This window comes from Macadamia integrifolia, chromosome 8 (assembly GCF_013358625.1).
Source record: "Macadamia integrifolia cultivar HAES 741 chromosome 8, SCU_Mint_v3, whole genome shotgun sequence".
Classification (NCBI taxonomy): Eukaryota; Viridiplantae; Streptophyta; class Magnoliopsida; order Proteales; family Proteaceae; genus Macadamia; species Macadamia integrifolia.
In genome coordinates this window covers 22,194,361-22,213,673 of record NC_056564.1, presented here as the reverse complement: position 1 = coordinate 22,213,673, position 19,313 = coordinate 22,194,361, and the positions used below count along the sequence as shown (strand labels likewise).

Below are 19,313 nucleotides of genomic sequence, written 5' to 3'. Positions count from 1 at the left end.
CCTCAGGTCCCTTTTCACCACTGAATTCGGGAACCTCAACTTTGATGCCATAATCTCTGTCAGAAAATTGCAGGGTAACATCCTGAGGAACAACTGGATCAGGTTGCTGCCTCTGAGGTGTGTCTTCGATCCGTAAAGTGTTGAGCTGAGGGGGTAATGTAGAGGATCCTTCTTCAGCTCGCTTGTCGGACCTCCTCATAAAGGCAATCATCTCTTCCATAAACTTATCAAACTTGGCTTCAGTCCTCTCAAGCCTAGCATCAGTATTCTGTTGGTTCTCGGCTAACTCACGATACAATTTGTGCAACTCAGCATTGATGATGTGACTTGCCATGGTTAGAAAATTGCAGGAAAATTTGCTCTGATACCACTTAATGTAGAACTAGGATTGACAAGTCAACCTAGTCCCAATGTTGCAGGATACTCTTGGAGAACATTAGATCAAATATCAGAATAGTTCAAAACAGATTAATAACAAGGATGAGATCAGATCTGAGATTAAGAATATCAATCTCAGATTATAGGGTGTCAGAAATCAGAATAGAAGCAGATAATAAGGGGACTAATGGAATGATGAATTAGGTCTACGCAGGTTCTGAAAATTGCTAACAGAGTATGCAATTTTCTGGGCAGAACTGAGAAGGAAAACTGAATTTAATACCTGTAAGAACTTGAGCAGATCAATAACACTTTGTGTGGTTGAGAGAAGAAGAAGATGAGTTAAGGAAGAGGACCTCTTATGCTTCACACGCTGAGAGTCAATTGGATCAAACACCAATTCCATCAGCCTTGATCAAACACAAGACAAATCTCCATGTAGAAGACAATAGCAACAACCATTAATTTTTTTATCAAAATCATCTAGGCCTTTAGGAGCCTCCTCTTCTTTATTTATAATGTTAATGGGGGAGGGAATTACAAAATAGAAGGTTCCTAAAAAAGGAAACCAAATATTCTCCTAATACAATAGCTACTAAAAACTGAAATTAGAAACTAACTGAAATTAGAAACTAGTTGAAAAAGGAAACTAACAACTAAGGACTTGACTCAATTAATAACTTGACTCATAAGGAAACAAATATAACTCAAATCAAGCCCAACTAGAAAGGAAACTAATGAAAATGGAAACTAACTAATAATCCCGTACTCAATCTTAAAGCCCCCTTTTTAGACCCATAAAAGTGGTCTATTACACTCAAAACACATGGGATCAAAAGCCTAACATGTATGGAACCCAACCCTAGGCTTATTCCTAATAAAACAAGCCTATTTTGGTAATTAATCTGCATCAGGTCTCATTGCGAAAAAGTTGTTGAGTGTCAAAATATTCTTTTCATGTCCTGTTTATGTTCTTTTTGTCCTCCGGTGTTATTTTGATCAAACTGGACTGGTTTACATATTGTTTTGAGTTTTTAAGTTGAGTCCATACTCTACAGATAGTCAACCCCAATACAATAGGCTGTGTACATTATGACCCTCCCCAGACTCTGTAGTGGTGGGAGCCTCGTGCGCTGGGTACTCCCTTTTACATAAGCACCACATAATTTTGTGACTCAAGAATTCAGATGAGTCCTGCAGAACAATTCAAATATCCACCTTTTTTGGTGACTTCCAAGGGTCTCATTGCGAAAAAGTTGAGTGTCAAAATATTCTTTTCATGTCCTGTTTATGTTCTTTTTGTCCTCCGGTGTTATTTTGATCAAACTGGACTGGTTTACATATTGTTTTGAGTTTTTAAGTTGAGTCCATACTCTACAGATAGTCAACCCCAATACAATTGTGCCCTGCTTTGTTTATTCAGTCATTGGTTTATCAGCATGATGTTCGGTGTATGTTTGGTCCTTTTTGGAAACTTTACAATTCAAAAGGAAAGAACTGATATAAGATAAAAATATATCTTATTTTTGGTTGTTTGCTATTATCTGTAAGATTGCAATTATATTTCATGACATTTATTTTATGGGTTCTTATACCAGGTTAAGAGAATATATATACCTCTACCAGATGCAAATGTTAGAAGACTTCTTCTCAAAAATATACTCAAAGGTCAAGATTTTTCTTTACCAGGTAAGAGTTGTCACATATGTTACTTAGTTCAAAGTAGTACATTAAATATAATATTAGTATTCTAACATTTCCCATAACGAAGTACATGTATTAAGAGAAAGAAGAGTTCCATTTTCTTGATAGACTATCTATGGTACTGTCTTTCAGATTCTGGGACTCTTAAAGTACCAATTAATCTGATGAATTGTAAGCCATCTCAAGTTCATGTATGACTTGGTTGTTTTTTGGCAAAGCAAACGATGATCATCTTAATATTTTTAGGCGAGCTCAGTCTGTGAATTACTTATGCAACCCCAGGTTATGGAACCCTAAATTTGGTCTCTCTGGGCCCACTTAAGTGATGAAAATCTCAAATTAGAAGGATTTGTGGCAATTTCGTAAGTTTCAGAGAAGCTTAAGACCCTTGTGGGAGAGTAAACAGAAATACAGACAGAATAGTTAATAAATTAGAAGAGGAAGGATTAATATGGAATTTCAGATAGGGGTATAACAAATTATTTATGAAAGCAAATTGCTTTTGAGTAATAACGGGAAGAAACTGTTCTGGTGTGCAAATAAAGGAAGTAACCTTCTTTTACACGATAAAACAGAACCCACGACCAGAACTCCTTCAAGTATCTCTTATTCACTAACCCTGAAATTCTAATACCTGTTGAATATAACACAGCCGATTAAACCATCAACCAATAAAATAATAATAATTCTCTGAAAGTGTTTTGGGGTGGAGTGAACAGTACCAGCTTTGAAGATGGGTTCAGATCTCCCAAACCCCAGCTCTGTTCAGCCCCAAACTTTATAGTGAACGTCTCCCAATAGGAGAGAACCATATTCCAAAATTTCAGGTTGATTTGAGTTGATTTGATGAAATGTTAGCAATCTCTTTTCAACCCAGTAGTACCATTAACAGCAAGGCGAAGGAAATAAAAGGAAGAAGAACAAGGAACAAAATAGAAGAACAAAGGAAAGAAGTATAGAGTAAATGAGACCTGTGAGGAAGAATGGTTAGTCGAAGGGAATCAAGTTCGGGTGGAAGAGGAAATCTTCAGTCGACCAGTCTTTTGGTTCTTGCAGCAACCAGCAAAAACTCAAATAACGCTCATTCAACCCTGTAATTCAATTGATACGCTTGTACATAAATAACTAAAAACTAACCCCTAACCATATGTAAACTGAAGTATACTTTGAAACTAACTCAAATCTCTTTATATCGACAGCAGCTTATTCTAATAAAAATAAAATAAAATTCAAAGTACAGAAATAACCCCAAATAATAAATGTAAATTCACTAGCTATCCCTGATGAATCAAAAGCCAGGTTTGGACCTTATTCTTTGTGATCTGGGTCTCCAAACTGAGTCAAACTGGTCCAGCCATGGAAGTGCAATTGAATCAATTACTCTTATCTCAATCAGGGTGAATTGATCAGTGTTGGTGATGTTAACATCCAGAGCATTGAGGTGTAGGATGTCACATCTTCTGAAGTTGTGTTGCCACTTATCCTTCCTTGCGATCTGTAATGTTGTGGGATGTTGGTGATATAGTCCACTGTTAGAAAGAAGGTAACCAAAAGCATGCTTTCTTGTCTCTTCACATACTTCCTTGTGTTCATGGGAGTTCATTCAGGTGGATTTTAAAAGTTTTAATGTAATTCTAGGGGAACTGTAAGGACAAGTAATAGAAATATCATTCAGTTGAGTCTAAAAGGTAGCATGCATGATGTTGTAAGGAGTGGGTTGATCTTCGACTATGTCCATAAACTATAAAGGTTGATGAGTTACCTTTTCTAGGTAAGTGGCTTAGAGATTTTGATATACAGAAAATTTGTGATGGGTTAGCAATAATAGAAATGATAGTTATTGGGTTTCCTTCTGACATCTTGTCACACTTTGGCTGTGCTTGCAACTGAACAGAAGTATGTGGTAGGTATACACACCAAAAGAATAACATTTGATGTTACACTAAACACATCAACTCTTACTGCAATTTCAGTATGTGATATCAATCTATGTGCACACCTTCCAACTGGAAATCTTCATTATTGTATCCAAGCAAACATTAACATGGGCCTGGATGATGATCATCCACTAGTTGCTCCACGCCAGACCTAATGCTCACGAGAACCTCAGAACAGTGCGCCACTTGGAGCAGCCTGGCCTCACGCCAGGCTGTTCCCCCCCTCCCCATCCTTTCTTCTTTTTCTCTCGTCCTCTTTCCCTCCCCTCATCCTCTGCTCTCCTTTCTTTCTTCTTCAACCTCTTCCTTTGAACCTGTCTTCTTCTTCTCCACCCCCTTCCTTTGAACCTTTACTTCTTCTTCTTCTCTGGTCTTGCATGTCTAGGAAGTCGTGATCCACCCCTTGCCATCTCTCCATTCTCTTCCTCCCGCCTTGACTCAGATCTGGTGTTGGTCTTGCCGGGATCCTTCCCGATGGTCTCGTTGGGCCCCTCTTCCATCGGCGTCCTCTAGGCCTGCCACTGCTCTTCCTCGGTTCGTTGGCTTCCTCTTCCGTCGGCATCCTCTGGGACTGCCGCTACTTTGAGGGTATCGCTTTGTCGCCGTCCATTGCTACTCCAACTTGCTCCCAGTCCGGTTCATTGGCTCCTCCCCCCTCTCAGCCGACGCTCGCTGGCCTTGTGGCAACTCATCCTTGAGTCGCCGCACTGTTAGGGTGCCTTTGTGCCGCTGACTCGCCATGCTCTTCCGGATCTCTGGCAGACCTTTCTCCACGTCTCTGGTCGAATCGTTTGTGTCGGTGATCTCTTAGCATGCTCGGCCGACAGCCGCTTGCTGATGCCCTTTGTAAGGCCGGCGCCCTCTTCACGGCTGTCTCTTCCGAGAGGCCAGCTTCCCTTTTAGCTGTGGCCCTCCGCAAGGCCTGCGCTTCGCCGCCATGCCGGATTTTTCTGCCGGCACTTCATTTCTCGCCTTGACGGCGGAAAGCTGAAGTGATGAGACCTGCTGGTAAGGTTTGGTGGAATCCTACCTCAATTTTCCCTGTTTGCCTGCCTCCTCTTTTGGACTTATGGGTTCTTGTTCAGCCCATGTGGGCTTTTGATTTTGGATTGGGCTTTTGGCTCTTTTTACTTTGCCCATGTGGATTTTGTGTTGTTTTGGACACGTCTTCCACTCCTCAAGCCCACTGGGCCTTGGATGCTGTCTTTTTGGACTTTGGTAACCCTTCTAGGGTTTGTAATCTCCCTTTGTGGATATATTCTCCCTCCCCCTTCTTTTAATGCATTTATTAATTCACCCAAAAAAAAAAAAAAGATGGGCCTGTTGCTGGTACTTCAATTAATCCAAGTGATGGAGGCAATTTCTCAACCTTTCATTCTACTCTACCCAAGCCATCCAAATTCCAAATACAAGCTAAAAAAATTAACTCAAGGAATATGAATATCATCTCAAGGATTTATTCAAAATATCAACTTTTAATCCAAATACTACTAAATTTTTCCACTATAAAAGGCGTAGACTTCTGAGTCCCATAGTTGTCAAGGTGTGAGGCGACCCAAGGTGATGGAGAATGGTAAAAAAATAAGGCGACGCCTAGGCAACCAAGGCACCAGTCCAGGCTGAGCTGCCTGGAGGCAACCTTGCTTCTTAAGTCATTTTGGGGCGTAAAATGATAGGAGAGGATTATCATCAACATATTCATTCCAGAAAAAAGGTCATCATTATAGTTTACAGCCAAGATGCAAATCACAGAATCAAGAAAGAATGAAAGATTGGAGTAGTAATTGACTGATATTTATGACAGAATAGCTATTAGCGACAGAGAATTAGGTGCCAAACATCTAATAATAACATGCAGCGACTAGACACCAAACCAGAGGAATATTGCAGACCCAGGTGGCACATATACTATGCAAATCAGTCTACCAATTAGCCAGAACTGTAAATTTCTTGGGATTTGCCACTAGAGGCCGGTTTTAGTGGGAGTATACCACATCTGAAAGGACCTATAATGCAGGAGTAAATTACAAGAAACTACCCCAATAGTATATAACCCCAAACAATACGAATAGGAGCAAGAAACAAAGAAATAATACCTTCAAATAAACCCCCAATGATACAATACTCATATAGGAGCAAAACCAGTCCAAAACCCAACCTGATAGGAGAGAGAAAGACCTGTTATAGAGCTGGAGAGAGAGAGGTGCGGCCAGGGCTGTAAGAGTCCGATTGAGTTGCACTCTTGGGCGTAGATAGTCCCTAGGGAGGGTACAAAAACCCCCAAAGTTGAGAGGATTCTGACGGTTGGTTATGGAGTTACACATTTTCTTGATTTTCAGACCTAAGAGAGAGAATGTGAAGAATTCTGCAGGAACATCAAATTGTCTTCTTCAGATAACCTTCAAGAGAGGATCGATTGATCTTCTTAGAGTATAGAACCAGTCCTCCAAAGGATCTGTAGATCAGATCTCAAACTTGGGCAACAATGAGGGTCAATTGGCTTCAAGAACAAGAACTCTTTGGCTGACTTATTCTGATTTTGTATGCTTTAACAGGTCTGAACTTCTAATAACAATAAACAGAAAAAAAAAAAAAAAAAGAAGAATCAATGGAGGATTGAGAAGGGTGAAAGAGAATAAAGGAATGGGTATCTCACCCCTCAGGTTTTGGGTATCACACCCCTCAAAGGTTTAGACATCTTACCTCTTAATAACAGTTTTTTTAGTTAAAGAGTAATCACTCAATAATTCATTCATTCAAATCTCCCATTATGAGTACATAGGCTCCTCTATTTATAGAGGGGAAGTTTACAATTATACTAAGACTAGGAGCTAGTTTCCAAAGAGGACTAGACACTCCTACTACAACTAGGAATTCAAAATAGGACTAAGACTTGACTTTATGACTCCACCATGGAGTAAGACTAACTAACTAATAGTCCATATAGGACTTTACAACCAACTAATGGCCTAATGAGCCTTTATTGAATTAAATAGCAATTAATTAAACTAATGACTTAAATCCCGTTTTCCTACCTTCTACCCATATTTTAGGCCCATTAAAATGGCCCGTTTTAAAGAAAACCCATGGGATTAAAGGCCCAATACTTACATAACACAACCCAAGGCTTATTTGCAATAAAATAAGCCGAAGTGACTTATCTACATCAACCTACCCCATAATTCATATGGGTTTTGAAGAAAAATTATTGCATTTTCGAAAGAGAAATTCTCTGATAGTCTAGTACATACCCGAATCGGATAATTTTTTGTTCAAATGACTCCTCATTTTGGAGCTGCCAATCCATAATCTTACGATGCTAGTATGATGTCTTTGCCTTATAACTGACTCCATTAGCTATATGCTGGTGAGGGAAGTTTCTTATTCTCAAATTCAAGTTGTTAGAAAAAGATCTTGTTGGTTTGAGAGCCTAGTACACTGTTGGTTGGGTTGAGAGCTCTAGTACCATGTTGGTTAGAGAAGACTGAAGCAATAGGTAAATATAAGAGAAAAGGTAACAGGAGAAGAAAGGGGAGGCTGCTCAATGCTGTTGTATGTATTGATGTTTGGTGCTAGAGACAATGGTATTTTAAGTATATAGGTAGGTTACAAAAATTATACAGATAACAAAAGTAACAATTTTTTTTATTGTATTTTCAACACAGAACACACCTAGATATGGTATACACGAGTTGGGCTGATAATAAAACTTCCCATCTTATCTCTGATGAGATAGCATTCATGAAAAATTATCATAACCATGTCCTGAAGATAAAAGTAACAACTACATCATGGTAGGATAAGTGGAGAAGTCAAATAAGAGGGAGGAAATGGAATATGTCTAAATTATAGTTTTTGTATCTACTTTTTTCTTACAGGTGGAGATTTGGAAAGGCTTGTAACGGAAACAGAAGGTAGCACACTTCCTCATCCGTACATTTTGAAATAACTACCATCTTGTCAAAGTCAGGACTCATTTTTCAAATGCACAGGATATTCTGGAAGTGATCTACGAGCATTGTGTGAAGAAGCTGCAATGATGCCCATTAGAGAACTTGGCCCAAGCATTCTCACTGTCAAGGCAAATCAGGTAGTTTATGAGAAATGGTTGGAAATTATTTCATGCTTGAAAGCATCAATTTTAGCTTGGCAAAATGAGTGGTTATGAAATATCTGTGCCTTAACAAGCTTCCGTGTGTTATTACATGCTCAGGATAGATTGTTTTTTATAAATTATAATGTTATAGAAAGCAATCAGTGTATATTTTAAGATATTTGTATCCAAGACTGCTGAAACTATTTCTTTCTCTTACCCCAAAAGAGAAAATCCTTTTTCTACTTTGGTCCAGTGCTACTTTATACAAAATGATCATTATTATGTTACTTCTTTACTGTTTCTGCAGTGTCTTCTACATGGTTGACTTACTGGCAAGTACACATGTTGAAGCTTTTTCTTTTTCTGATAATTAAGATTCAACAAAATCTACTATAGAAATTCTAGTAAACTTGATGTGTATGTACATTGTATAGGTGAGCGGCTTCAGTTTGTTGCTATGGTTCAAAGGGGGCAAATCCTTATATATTCTCACTATGTCTAGTGTATGCTTTATGCTACAAGGACTAGGGTGCTAAAATTTCAGCTTTGCTCATATTTCTCTGTTCTAGATTCTGTTATGGTTTATCACCAAAGATGACTTCCCAATATGATCCTGCTTGATCTTATGCATTTTTTTTTTTTGCTAATTGTATGAAATCTGTACCATAGTCTGGAACCTGTATAGCCCTTGGAAGGAGGCAAACTTGTTTTCAATATCTACACTTGATCTGGCTCCTCCTTGATGGTCAAATGTTTGATAGTTATATGTATGTTGGTTCCATTTCAAATGTTTGTTGATGTGTGTGCTGATACATGTTTTACCAGGTGCGACCATTGAGGTACAGTGATTTTCAGAAAGCAATGACAGTCATTAGACCCAGCCTTCAGAAAAGCAAGTGGGAAGAGCTTGAACAATGGAATCAAGAGTTTGGTTCTAATTAAATGTCTTATATGACTGAAATTGTAGTTCAAAATTATTTCAATCAACTGATTAATATATAAAATTGTAGTATAACCATCAAGCTTGCCTCACACCTCATCAAACTGCTTCTGCTCCATTTTAGAGCTAGCAGGTTTTTCTTCATCTCTCTTTAGAAGTGACTGCGGAAAGAAACAAGAAATCCTGTCATCCTGTGTGGTTTGGTTGTGTAAATTTGACTTGGAAATGTTCGGCAACTTTTAAAAAATTCTTTTGTACTTCCACTTGTTTATAGAACAGTCACAAATTCTTCATAAAAAAATTGACTACTGGAAATCAGCTCATAGCCAGATTATGAAGTTAACATGTAAAACAATTTAAGCACCAACCAGAACAAACATGACAGAAAATGAGGATAATTGCCACGGTCAACTGTGGTGCTGGGAACTTGACCTCATATTTTAGGAAGAAGTGTTTACTGAATCCTCCCAGTCCCGCAAAACGTGTACCTATTTTTGATCTCCGCATTAAATGAGATTTTTTTTCTTGTATTTTCAACTGTTTATTTATTTAACTTGCCATGTCATCATATCTAGTACTCAAAATTCTAACTTTTACATATGAAGAAAATTTTATGAATTAATCATGTATTAAATTTTAATCTCAAATTCAATTATTTAACATCCCATGTAATGGGAAACCCTTTGTTGGTCTATGTGCCCTTTTTTGCCAGTCTCAAATTTAGATGGGTTCAAATCCTCCACAGTGAGCGGTGAGTGATGATGAAGATCCAACAGTTGAAAAGGCCTCTGGCATACCCCTCAACTGTTGAATCCTCATTGTCGCAAAAGATTTTTATGCAATTTAAACCTCGAATGTGTAGACCACAAAATCTCTACTCTAGTAATAACTTAGGGAAAAAGATAGGAATGCTAGTGGGTTACATAGGTATTAGGAATGCTAGCATCTATTGGCTGTTAGATTAGATAGATCAGATCTCTCCCTATACTTTTTATTAAAAAAAATTACATAAATGGTAAAATTCCTCCATTGTGACCTAATCATTGCATCTCCGCGAAGTGAGGGTCAAGCTGAGCTGCCTATATTAGGAATTCAGACTGTATGATACACAATTTCAACTTGAGCAAATGATTCAAGAATGCACTAATTATGGGTAGGATTGTGTAGCAAGCTATCCTTCAGTCATGTAATCAGGGACTTGTATGCTTCCTCCAGTAGAAGATCTCCATGGATCCATCCTTTCAATCCTAGAGATAATATCCTAATTAAATGATCTTTGCACAGGCTCAATAAACACAATTCCATCACTAGTTCCAAGTGACATATTTGTCAAATAGACCCAAAAAATAACCTAGGTAGTAGAGGTTTCAACATTAAACATTTTTTTAAACAAGAGTTATTACAGGCTTGGTTAAAGTGAGAACACAATTCAACTTTTAAGAATCCAAAGACATACCAAGTCCATGTCCTTGAATTCACAAAATTCACAACTACTCAAACAGGTTCCTCGGTATATGAATTTGGTTCTTTCAGAGGCGAGCATCTGTTTAACAAAGAGCAATGCCAAGAAAGAACCATGTTCAGCTTCTTCCATGACATCGAGACCTTAACCACAAATTGAGTCGCTGTTCTTCATAGAAATCATTCGATCCAACGGCCTGCTATTGCTTCCCTATATAGTTCAAGGGCTTCTTCCATGACTTTGGCTTGCCTAAGCAACTCTGCTCTCTTCTTTCCAGATGGATGAGTGGATAGATAATCTCTCCATGCCGAATTGCCTGCGATCCGACCCAACTTCTCATACACTTTGGGTGCAACCCGGGGGTCATATCCAGCTGAAGCCATCAATAATAGTCCAATGTAATCTGCTTCCATCTCCATTCTGGTAAAAAGTATGAGCAAATTAAAGATCAGTGATAGATTAATAAAAGGCCCTGATCCTATTCACCACCAATGGCTCATGAACTGGATAACAATGGGATAATAACAAATATATTCCCAAGGTCTTGAAGAAAGCTTCTACTTAACCTTGAACTTTTGACTAAGGACCTTGACCCTTACAGGGCAGAGAAAGGATTTCCAAATCAGGGGAACAATCATGGTTCCCTAACACAAGATCTCCAAGTTTCATTTGTTTAAGTACTCGGTCTGAAATTCTTGCATTAAATCATAATTGTTAAGATTGTATTTATTCTATTTAGTATAACAGAGGGTATTTTGGGTATTCAGTTGTTAGGTTAAGGGCTTATGTATAATAGTTGTTATATCAGGGGTGTACTAGTCCCTGATTATTTCACTGATATAAATATAAGAAAAGAACGCTGCTCAGCAGCGTCGTTCTGTGGCCACGCACACGAGGGGTGAAATGAACACCCTGCCCCTCTTGTTGAATGCCCCAATGTGCCCCCTCACTGGTCCCCACGCTGGTGCAGGAATCACACAGCCTAGCAGCAAACCCTCCCCCTATCAATATATTCTGCCCATCCATGACAACAGTTCTCTTCTCCTAGCTTTAGACACTTCTCTTTTTCTCTCTTCTACATTATTAGCACTGATTTCCTGTATTTGATACTGTTTCAATTTTGGAAGAGAAGCTTCAAACATGCCATAATGTACAGTTATAGGAGAAACTGTTTATTATTTGCATGTGAAATTTCATCAGAAACAACATCAGAATCCTTTGTGAATTCTTCCCAGTTTTGTTTCCATTAAAACTACGAGGAAGCTAATGTCAAGACTATACACATATGTCAGTAGGTGTTACACTAATAATAATTACCTCATAAGGAGAACAAACACTGTCAATGAGCCTAGTCATTTCAGTAAAACCTGAGTCAGTTAATCTTATAGGTCTGATACAACATACAAGCTGCGGTTGGCTCAGTTCACGAAAAACACTATGCCCATCTATGTGCAGGCACATAAATGACTGAAGAGATTGTTGACTCTTGGAGAGTTTTGGACAAACGAAGCCCAATATGTCACCTGGATTAAGGTGAGCCAAGCGATGCACGCTCATCTCAAGACTCAACCCACTTCGGGTGAAAAGTCAAGTAGACCAAGGCAACGCCTGCCCAGCTCAGCCCATTCATGACCTCAAGAACATGCCAAATTTACCACTTCATCTGATATATCCAAGAAAGATGCACACCCAAACTACTCTGAATGAGTAATCCATGAAATGCTTGCCCCATTTTAAATGTACAAGCTCATCCAATTTAACAATTGTTATGTTAAAAAAGGTAATGGTTTTGGAGCTCCCACTTTCTCAACTTTAACAAGTGTCTTAGGTTCCCCTCTCTCTCTTGAACACATCCCCACTTCAGTTACAGTGTTACACCATTAAGAGTATGCAAGATATTAAAGCAAAACTGTAGATTTTAATTGGTGTAATAACAAATACCTTAAGTATATTGGGGTGTCAATCAGGTATGAGTAATAGATTTCTACCCATCAGCCACTAGGGTTCCCATAAGTCTTTTCTAACAAGCACCCACTTCTCTTCTCTAACATATTATTTCATAAGGAATATTTGAAGAGAATAAATTTCATACTTATGAATGCAATGTCTAATCCAATCAAAGCTCTTTCTTAATGAATATAACAACCTATGAGGTATTTTAAAGCAATAGATGACACAATAATATTAATTTAAGGACTTTACACCTGAGGTAGCCAACATTTAAGGTAACTGGATTTAAGGTCCCAACATTTGAGGTACCAATGCACAAACGAAGTCAAAGAGGGGTTAAACATATGATGATGAAATGACCAATATGTCCCAAGTTCTTATATCTATGAAATTGGAAGGATACAAGTTCTCATATGAGAGCGGATCAGGTCCTTGTAGGAGTACCATCTGGGTCTGATCCACATAGATGGAATCCACCTAAGGTAGACCGTATGAGAATGGTTCTCGTACAAGAACCTGATCCACAGCCTTCTTATATATATATAATGTTTTCAATTTGAAAGCTAGCATAAACCAGAATAAATTTAAAATTCCACATCTGCATTTAAATATGAAAATCATAATATACCTCCGTGAGAAAGGAAGCCTTAGAAGAAGGTGTGACGTTACAGTAACAAGATCAGGCATGGCAATGAATTGTACAAGAACCAGCTGCAGGACGATAAACCACAGGTTCTCTGCAACATGTCGAGCCACGGCATGCCCAACCTGGTTGAAGGAAGAATGAATGAAAACATCAAGCTCAGAGTGATCTCTTATTCACATTGAACAGATTAAAACGATTCATTTCAGGAAAAAAAAAAAAAAAAATATATATATATATATAATGATTCTGACAATCTTGGAATTACCGCTTTAAGATATACCTCATGCCCAAGTACAGTAGCAATCTCTGCATCAGCCCTGAAATGGTCAAGCAACCCTGTAAAAACAACAATCTTCCCGCCTGGAAGGCAGAAGGCATTCACAATAGGATCATTCACCACAATCACCTCCCAACTATATCCTTCCAAATGATTCGTTGTAGGTTGTGAACCCCATTCGTGACTCTTCTTTCGGTTCTGTTCCTTCCTGTTCTGTTCAACCCACTTGTCGTCAAGAATCTCATCTTCAGGGCTCCAAACTACTCCTATCTTCCCTTCTGGGCCGGCATGCAACGCCATCAAAGTGTCATTGATGCTATCTTCGGACACCCCAATGGTTTCCGTGGTTTCTGATGAATACCTAAGATCGCTCCATGCTTGTTCATGGCTTAACCCTCTTTGCAGACCTTCAATTATGTCTCTCGCTATCAACTTCACACGAATACTCTCAGGGTGTATAGCAGGAAGGATCTTTCCCTTGAAAGCAGCTTTCAACTGCTGAAATTGAGCTTCTCCAAGCTGTTTCTCGGTCTTCTTCGACAAAAGTACGAAATGTTTGCGCTTTGTATAGGGAACTGTCTCCAAATTCCCATAGTAAACGGTAATCAGCACACCAGAACCAGCAAGAACAACCACGATCACGTTCCGAGGGTTCTGGTACCATCGCTTAGGGCCTTTGGCTCTGAAATGCTGAACCCGATACCGATCCAGGTAATAAAATCTTTCCCCAACACCAAGCAAGGGAAGATGATTCTGTTACCCTCCAATCTGGGAAATTGTTCTCGAAGAAATCAAGGATGAACCAGAAAGCCCAAAACTCCCAGTGTTGTTCGTACCAGAAATTGAAGAATGCGATTGGTGCTCGACTCCCTGACTTGCTTCTCCAGTGGGAGCTCGGCTTACTATCCTCGAAACGAAGCGCCGGAATGAATCAACAGCAAGCTTTGCTTTCCTGTAAGAACCCATGATCTTAGAATACTATTCTTTAACCAATATCCATCAAATTCATCTACTACCCCAATCAGAGAAAAAGAGTTCAAACACAAAATTCGAAAAATAAAATCGAAGAACAAGAAGAACCAGAGCAAAGATTAATTTGAAAACTACTATTTATTTCCTTGTTCGTGAATTTTGTTCATGGGATTTGATTCTACGTGATTCTGAAACTCTTTAGAAGTAATAAAAGAGAAATCGAAGATGGTGAACGTGTCAAGAAGTTGTTTCTATTATCGAATAATTCTATCCAATAGAATTTTACGAATAATTCTATCCGTAAATCTGACCAAATAAAAAATTCTTAAATTTTATAATTTTTTTTAAACTTCACGAATAATTCGATCCAACCGAATTCTATCCAAATTATAACATAATTTTATTCTATGTAAAAAACAAAAACTTTATTTTGAATAATTCAATAAACCTTTAGAACATAGTGTGGTTATTTATTAAGTAATTTTCTCACATTTCTATAAAAAAAAATATTTCTCACCTCATTTTGATTTGACTAAGTTTTACAGTCGTTACTCTTTCTAGTCCTTAAGGTGAACATGCATGATGGGTGACACGGGTCTAGTTGAATTTGTGCTCAGTCTCCCCTCTTAGTCTCTTTTTATCGGATTCAATTATTTGAATAATAGGAGATGAGTTTATATAAAAAAATAAATAAATATAATATTTTTATTTTTAAAATTTAAAATTTTAATTTTTATATTATTTGTATGTTATGTACATATAATAATTATAATAATTGATGGATAATATAAAACAAGTATCACAAAAATTAAAAATAATATATAATTTTTTTGTTCATTTTTTATTTTTGTAAACGAATAATTCTAGAATATAAATCCAAACTCGAATTTTATTATCTCCGTATTTTTTACTGATATTTTAATCGAATCATTAAATCATCCCAATAATCCACGAATCCAAATTTAATATCTATGGACTTTCACCTCCATTGATACTTGGCGCCTTCGTGACTTCGTGTAATGGACTCAACACCCACGCATAGACACAAAGACACAGGTCGTCTCTGCGTCTGACCTCTCACTTGTCATCACAGGTGGAGTAATAAGAAAAGAGAAAAAATGTAACAACCGGATGAGGCGGGAGTTTTCTGATTTAACCCCCTACAGCCGGTCAAAGAAAGACCATTTTGAATTCGAAACCGCTCAGGCACTTCCCTCCCTCTAATTTGTTTATGGGGTTTTTTTTTTATACCTGCTTGGATCTCTTCTCTCTTGAAGCTGTTTCTCTGCAAGTCGGGGATTAGGAGATGAACAGATCAGAAAGTATGGTAAGAGGGATCACACCAAACACTACTGTTTCTTTAATTTGAATGGTTTCATGGATTTATTAGAATTTCAGATCAGATCACTCCAACAAAACCCTCATATGGTTTCCCAAATTCAGGAACCCAATCGGAAGATGGTAGAACAACAGCCTTCAGGAAAATGGTCTCTGCAAGATTTCGATATTGGTAAGCCTCTTGGGAAAGGAAAGTTTGGGAGAGTATACCTCGCCAGAGAGAAGAAGGTAAACCTAGAATTCAAATTAGAATTTCAATTTTAATTCTCTCAATCACCTTGTCTTTGTGTTGTTCATTCCGTTTGTATAGAGCAAATACATAGTAGCCCTCAAAGTTATATTCAAAGAGCAGATTGAAAAGTACCGTCTTCACAACCAGCTGCGGCGAGAAATGGAGATACAGAGTAGTCTCAGCCACCCCAATGTTCTTCGTCTCTTTGGTTGGTTTCACGACGATGAACGCATATTCTTGATTCTTGAGTATGCTCATAGGGGGGAGCTTTATGGGGAGCTTAGGAAGTCCGGCCACCTCTCAGAAAAGCATGCCGCCACTGTAAGAGTTCTTCCCTTATGTTAATTTTTCTTTTTTTATGATTCTTGTTCTTATACTTAAATTGTTCTAGGGTTTTCTATTCTGTTCCTTTTGCATTGCAGTACATTGCAAGCCTCACACGGGCATTGGCCTACTGCCATGACAAGCATGTAATTCACCGGGACATCAAGCCAGAGAACTTATTGCTTGATTTTGAGGTGCGCTACAGAGATGTGTCTCCTTCACTTTTTTTTTTTGTTGACATCAATTAGCATCTTCATTTCGAAAAAACTAAAAGAACAAAATGGTAGTATACCCAGTTGTGAGGTTTAGATAATGAATTTGGATCATTTTTAAACTGAGGGAGTTATTTTGGGCTAGCTCCTGTGTCTATGTGAATTCTACTAGCTGCAACTGTGTGGGATACATTCTGATTATATGAAAACCAGTGTTATCCTTTTCTGGCCATCCATCCCACCCATCTCTTGATTCAACTTAATATTGAGAAACTTCAGGGTCAATTTACAATTGCTGAACAAGGTGTTTGTTATCTCTTCTAGTGGTTTGTCTATTTACCAAGTTTCTGAATTCTTCAGATGCGGTTTTCAGTGTTGTACATAAATGGGCTCCTCTTTAGTCTTTATTTAGTACACATATGGATTTGGGACCTTGATGGACTTTATCAACAATGGAAATAGGCATTTTCTAAATCAGAATACCTTGAATGATTCAGTTTTTTAATGTTTGAACCTGAACTCATAAAAAATAATGGAATAAACTAGATGTTTTTATGGACCTATCTGAGGAATCCAACCGTATTTTATGAATGCAGGGTCGACTCAAAATTGCTGACTTCGGATGGTCTGTGCAGTCCAGAAGCAAAAGACACACCATGTGTGGAACTTTGGACTATCTAGCTCCAGAAATGGTAGAGAACAAAGCCCACGATTATGCCGTTGATAACTGGACTTTGGGTGTTCTTTGCTATGAGTTCCTTTATGGGGTCCCTCCATTTGAGGCTGAGAGTCAGACCAACACGTTCAGAAGGTAAGAGAAAGATTCAATTTGATGCTTATTTCCTTTCTATCTGGTCATTAGAATTCCTTGGTTGGCTGCCTTATGAATAGAGCATTGGTTTGGTATACAGGATAGTGAAGGTTGACTTGAGTTTCCCTCCAACTCCGCATGTGTCTGCAGAAGCGAAAAATCTCATCAGTCGAGTAAGTTCATTCATGTGCATTTTTTTTTTTTAGTTATTCCATGAATGACGAAGTGATATACCTGGAAAAATGTACAGCTTCTTGTGAAGGACTCCACAAAAAGGCTTTCACTTCCAAAGATCATGGAGCATCCTTGGATCGTCAAGAATGCAAACCCAACTGGTACTTGTGTTGATTAGCATTCCGTGCTGTCACCAAGCATTTCAATTCTCTGGTTTTTGGTTGTGCTGATAATTGGGCAAATGATATAGATGACACATCAAGTACAACCAGAACTGCATAGTGCCATTGTACAATGTCTTTGGTGCTGTATTCTAACTCGCCCATTTGGGACTCATATTTCATGTATTGGCCCTTCTTGGTGCTGACACTATTGTCCTCTTATTAGGCCATTTTCTTATTTCTATTATATAGTTTCACTTTTATGTATTTCTTGCTCCCATTAGAATCTGACTTAAGTCTTGTATCGGCTTCATGATTCCTAGTTTCCTATCCTATAGACGGTCACATCTTCAATTATTGAGTTTGTCTTCAAATCATTCTCAATTACCTCACTCTTTGAGGCTTCACATTGTCCTTTTAAAGCATCCAAATTCTAATAAAGTCTTATGCTCATTGGTGGCTCATTTTTCTATATTTCATATTGCAAATTTTTATCTTCTATTTTTCGCTTTTAATACATATGGTCAGTATCTTTCTAGAGATTAATTGCTGAATTGGATTGTATAAGATACAACTCAAGAACTAATAACTTCATCTATCAAGAAAGAAGATTTCCATGGTAAATGTTAGCCAAGATCAGAATGTTGAAATGCATGAGTAGCAAGTCTGGGAAGAATAAATTAAAACAAATATATCTGATGGAACTTGGGGGGATTAGATGCGGCAGAGTCTGAGATGGTTTGGTCATTTAGCTGAAGGCCCAATCTGTGCACCGGCGAGAAACAAGCAACTTCAAGGTTCTAATTGGACTAAGAAAGGCCAAAAATGATGTGTGTTGAAGTATGGGACTAAAAAATTTATGCATTAACAGAAGATATTAAGCTATAGACCTGGATAAACTTCAAGGTTCATTTCTTTTTTGATATAGGAATGGACTCCTACATTAGGTCATTGAAACCTCAAGTTCTCCATCTAATAATACTGCTCGTTTGGAGGTCAATCATGAAGTTCTTTGAGTCAGTGAGTTTCTCAGTTCTGCACAACATTTTGTCCCCAATTATTAAATGTGATTTTAGAGTACTTGTTTAACACTAAACAAGCCAAGAAGCAACTACTAATGCAGCATTCTCTATCAAATCATTCTAAAGCACTGTGTACATGTCTTGTTAGTTTCTAGAAAGTCTAAACCAGGTTGGTGTAAGCATAAAGTGTTCTAATTATCCAATGGTTGCAAGAATTTGTGGTCATTGATGAAAGATTTATACTTTGTTTTCCCAGCTTTGCCCCTCTTTGTAACCTTAAAGTGGATTAATTGTTACTGTTATAGTGTTTTATAGCAGTGGGTAAAGAGTTTATATTCCAGTATTCTTTTAATTTTATCAACTTATTCATACATTCACATACCTAGTTAGTAAGTGTTATTGAGTATGACACCATCTCTCTGCCACTCTCAAACCTATTCAGGTCTTTTGTTGATAAGCCAAGAAATACTGGTAGCAGTTCTGGTCATCTGGTGTTGTTGAAACACACTGATAATGAAGGGTTAGTTCCTTGGTTGCAATTGTTATTTTGGTTTAGGGAATTGATCAATGTGTTCCAACTAGTGAAACCCAACATGTGAAGTCCAAAGATCAGAGGTAAGGGCTGAATGCCTAAGTAACCCAATGGAAGAAATCTTCTCTTTCTTTCTTCTTCTTCT

The 19,313-nt window shown here is 37.9% G+C and overlaps 2 protein-coding genes and 1 pseudogene across 4 annotated transcripts in view; 2 read left to right on the top strand and 1 right to left on the bottom strand.

Annotated features, from left to right (window-relative positions):
* LOC122086982 (spastin) overlaps positions 1-9,318 on the top strand; it is a 19,535-nt gene extending 10,217 nt beyond the window's left edge. Inside the window, exons 11-14 of the mRNA XM_042655918.1 lie at positions 1,977-2,067; positions 7,898-7,933; positions 8,012-8,109; positions 8,941-9,318. Of these exons, the coding sequence (XP_042511852.1) occupies positions 1,977-2,067; positions 7,898-7,933; positions 8,012-8,109; positions 8,941-9,057 (342 nt within the window). The 3' untranslated portion in view covers positions 9,058-9,318. The remainder of the gene's footprint in view (positions 1-1,976; positions 2,068-7,897; positions 7,934-8,011; positions 8,110-8,940) is intronic.
* A 1,071-nt stretch (positions 9,319-10,389) lies between these two features.
* Positions 10,390-14,610, bottom strand: LOC122086314 (annotated as a pseudogene).
* A 933-nt stretch (positions 14,611-15,543) lies between these two features.
* Positions 15,544-18,086, top strand: LOC122086054 (serine/threonine-protein kinase Aurora-3). Of its 3 annotated transcripts, none has more exons than XM_042654748.1 (7): positions 15,544-15,689; positions 15,806-15,928; positions 16,053-16,253; positions 16,355-16,450; positions 17,065-17,279; positions 17,380-17,452; positions 17,530-18,086. In XM_042654748.1, the coding sequence occupies exons 1-7, from the start codon at positions 15,669-15,671 to the stop codon at positions 17,629-17,631; spliced, it is 831 nt and encodes a 276-aa protein (XP_042510682.1). In that variant the 5' UTR covers positions 15,544-15,668; the 3' UTR covers positions 17,632-18,086. The 3 variants fall into 3 exon arrangements, with proteins under 3 accessions (XP_042510682.1, XP_042510681.1, XP_042510680.1); XM_042654747.1 differs by having other exon boundaries at positions 16,011-16,253; positions 17,104-17,279; XM_042654746.1 differs by having other exon boundaries at positions 15,545-15,689; positions 16,011-16,253.
* The last annotated feature ends 1,227 nt before the right edge of the window (positions 18,087-19,313 follow it).

What these genes read in the sequence shown, in the direction of transcription:
- LOC122086054 (XM_042654746.1), top strand. Translation starts at nt 15,669, where the DNA reads ATGAACAGATCAGAAAGTATG. An exon ending in TGAACAGATCAGAAAGTATG is followed by an intron (nt 15,690 to 15,805) that starts GTAAGAGGGATC and finishes TCCCAAATTCAG; the next exon opens with GAACCCAATCGGAAGATGGT. An exon ending in CAGACCAACACGTTCAGAAG is followed by an intron (nt 17,280 to 17,379) that starts GTAAGAGAAAGA and finishes TTTGGTATACAG; the next exon opens with GATAGTGAAGGTTGACTTGA.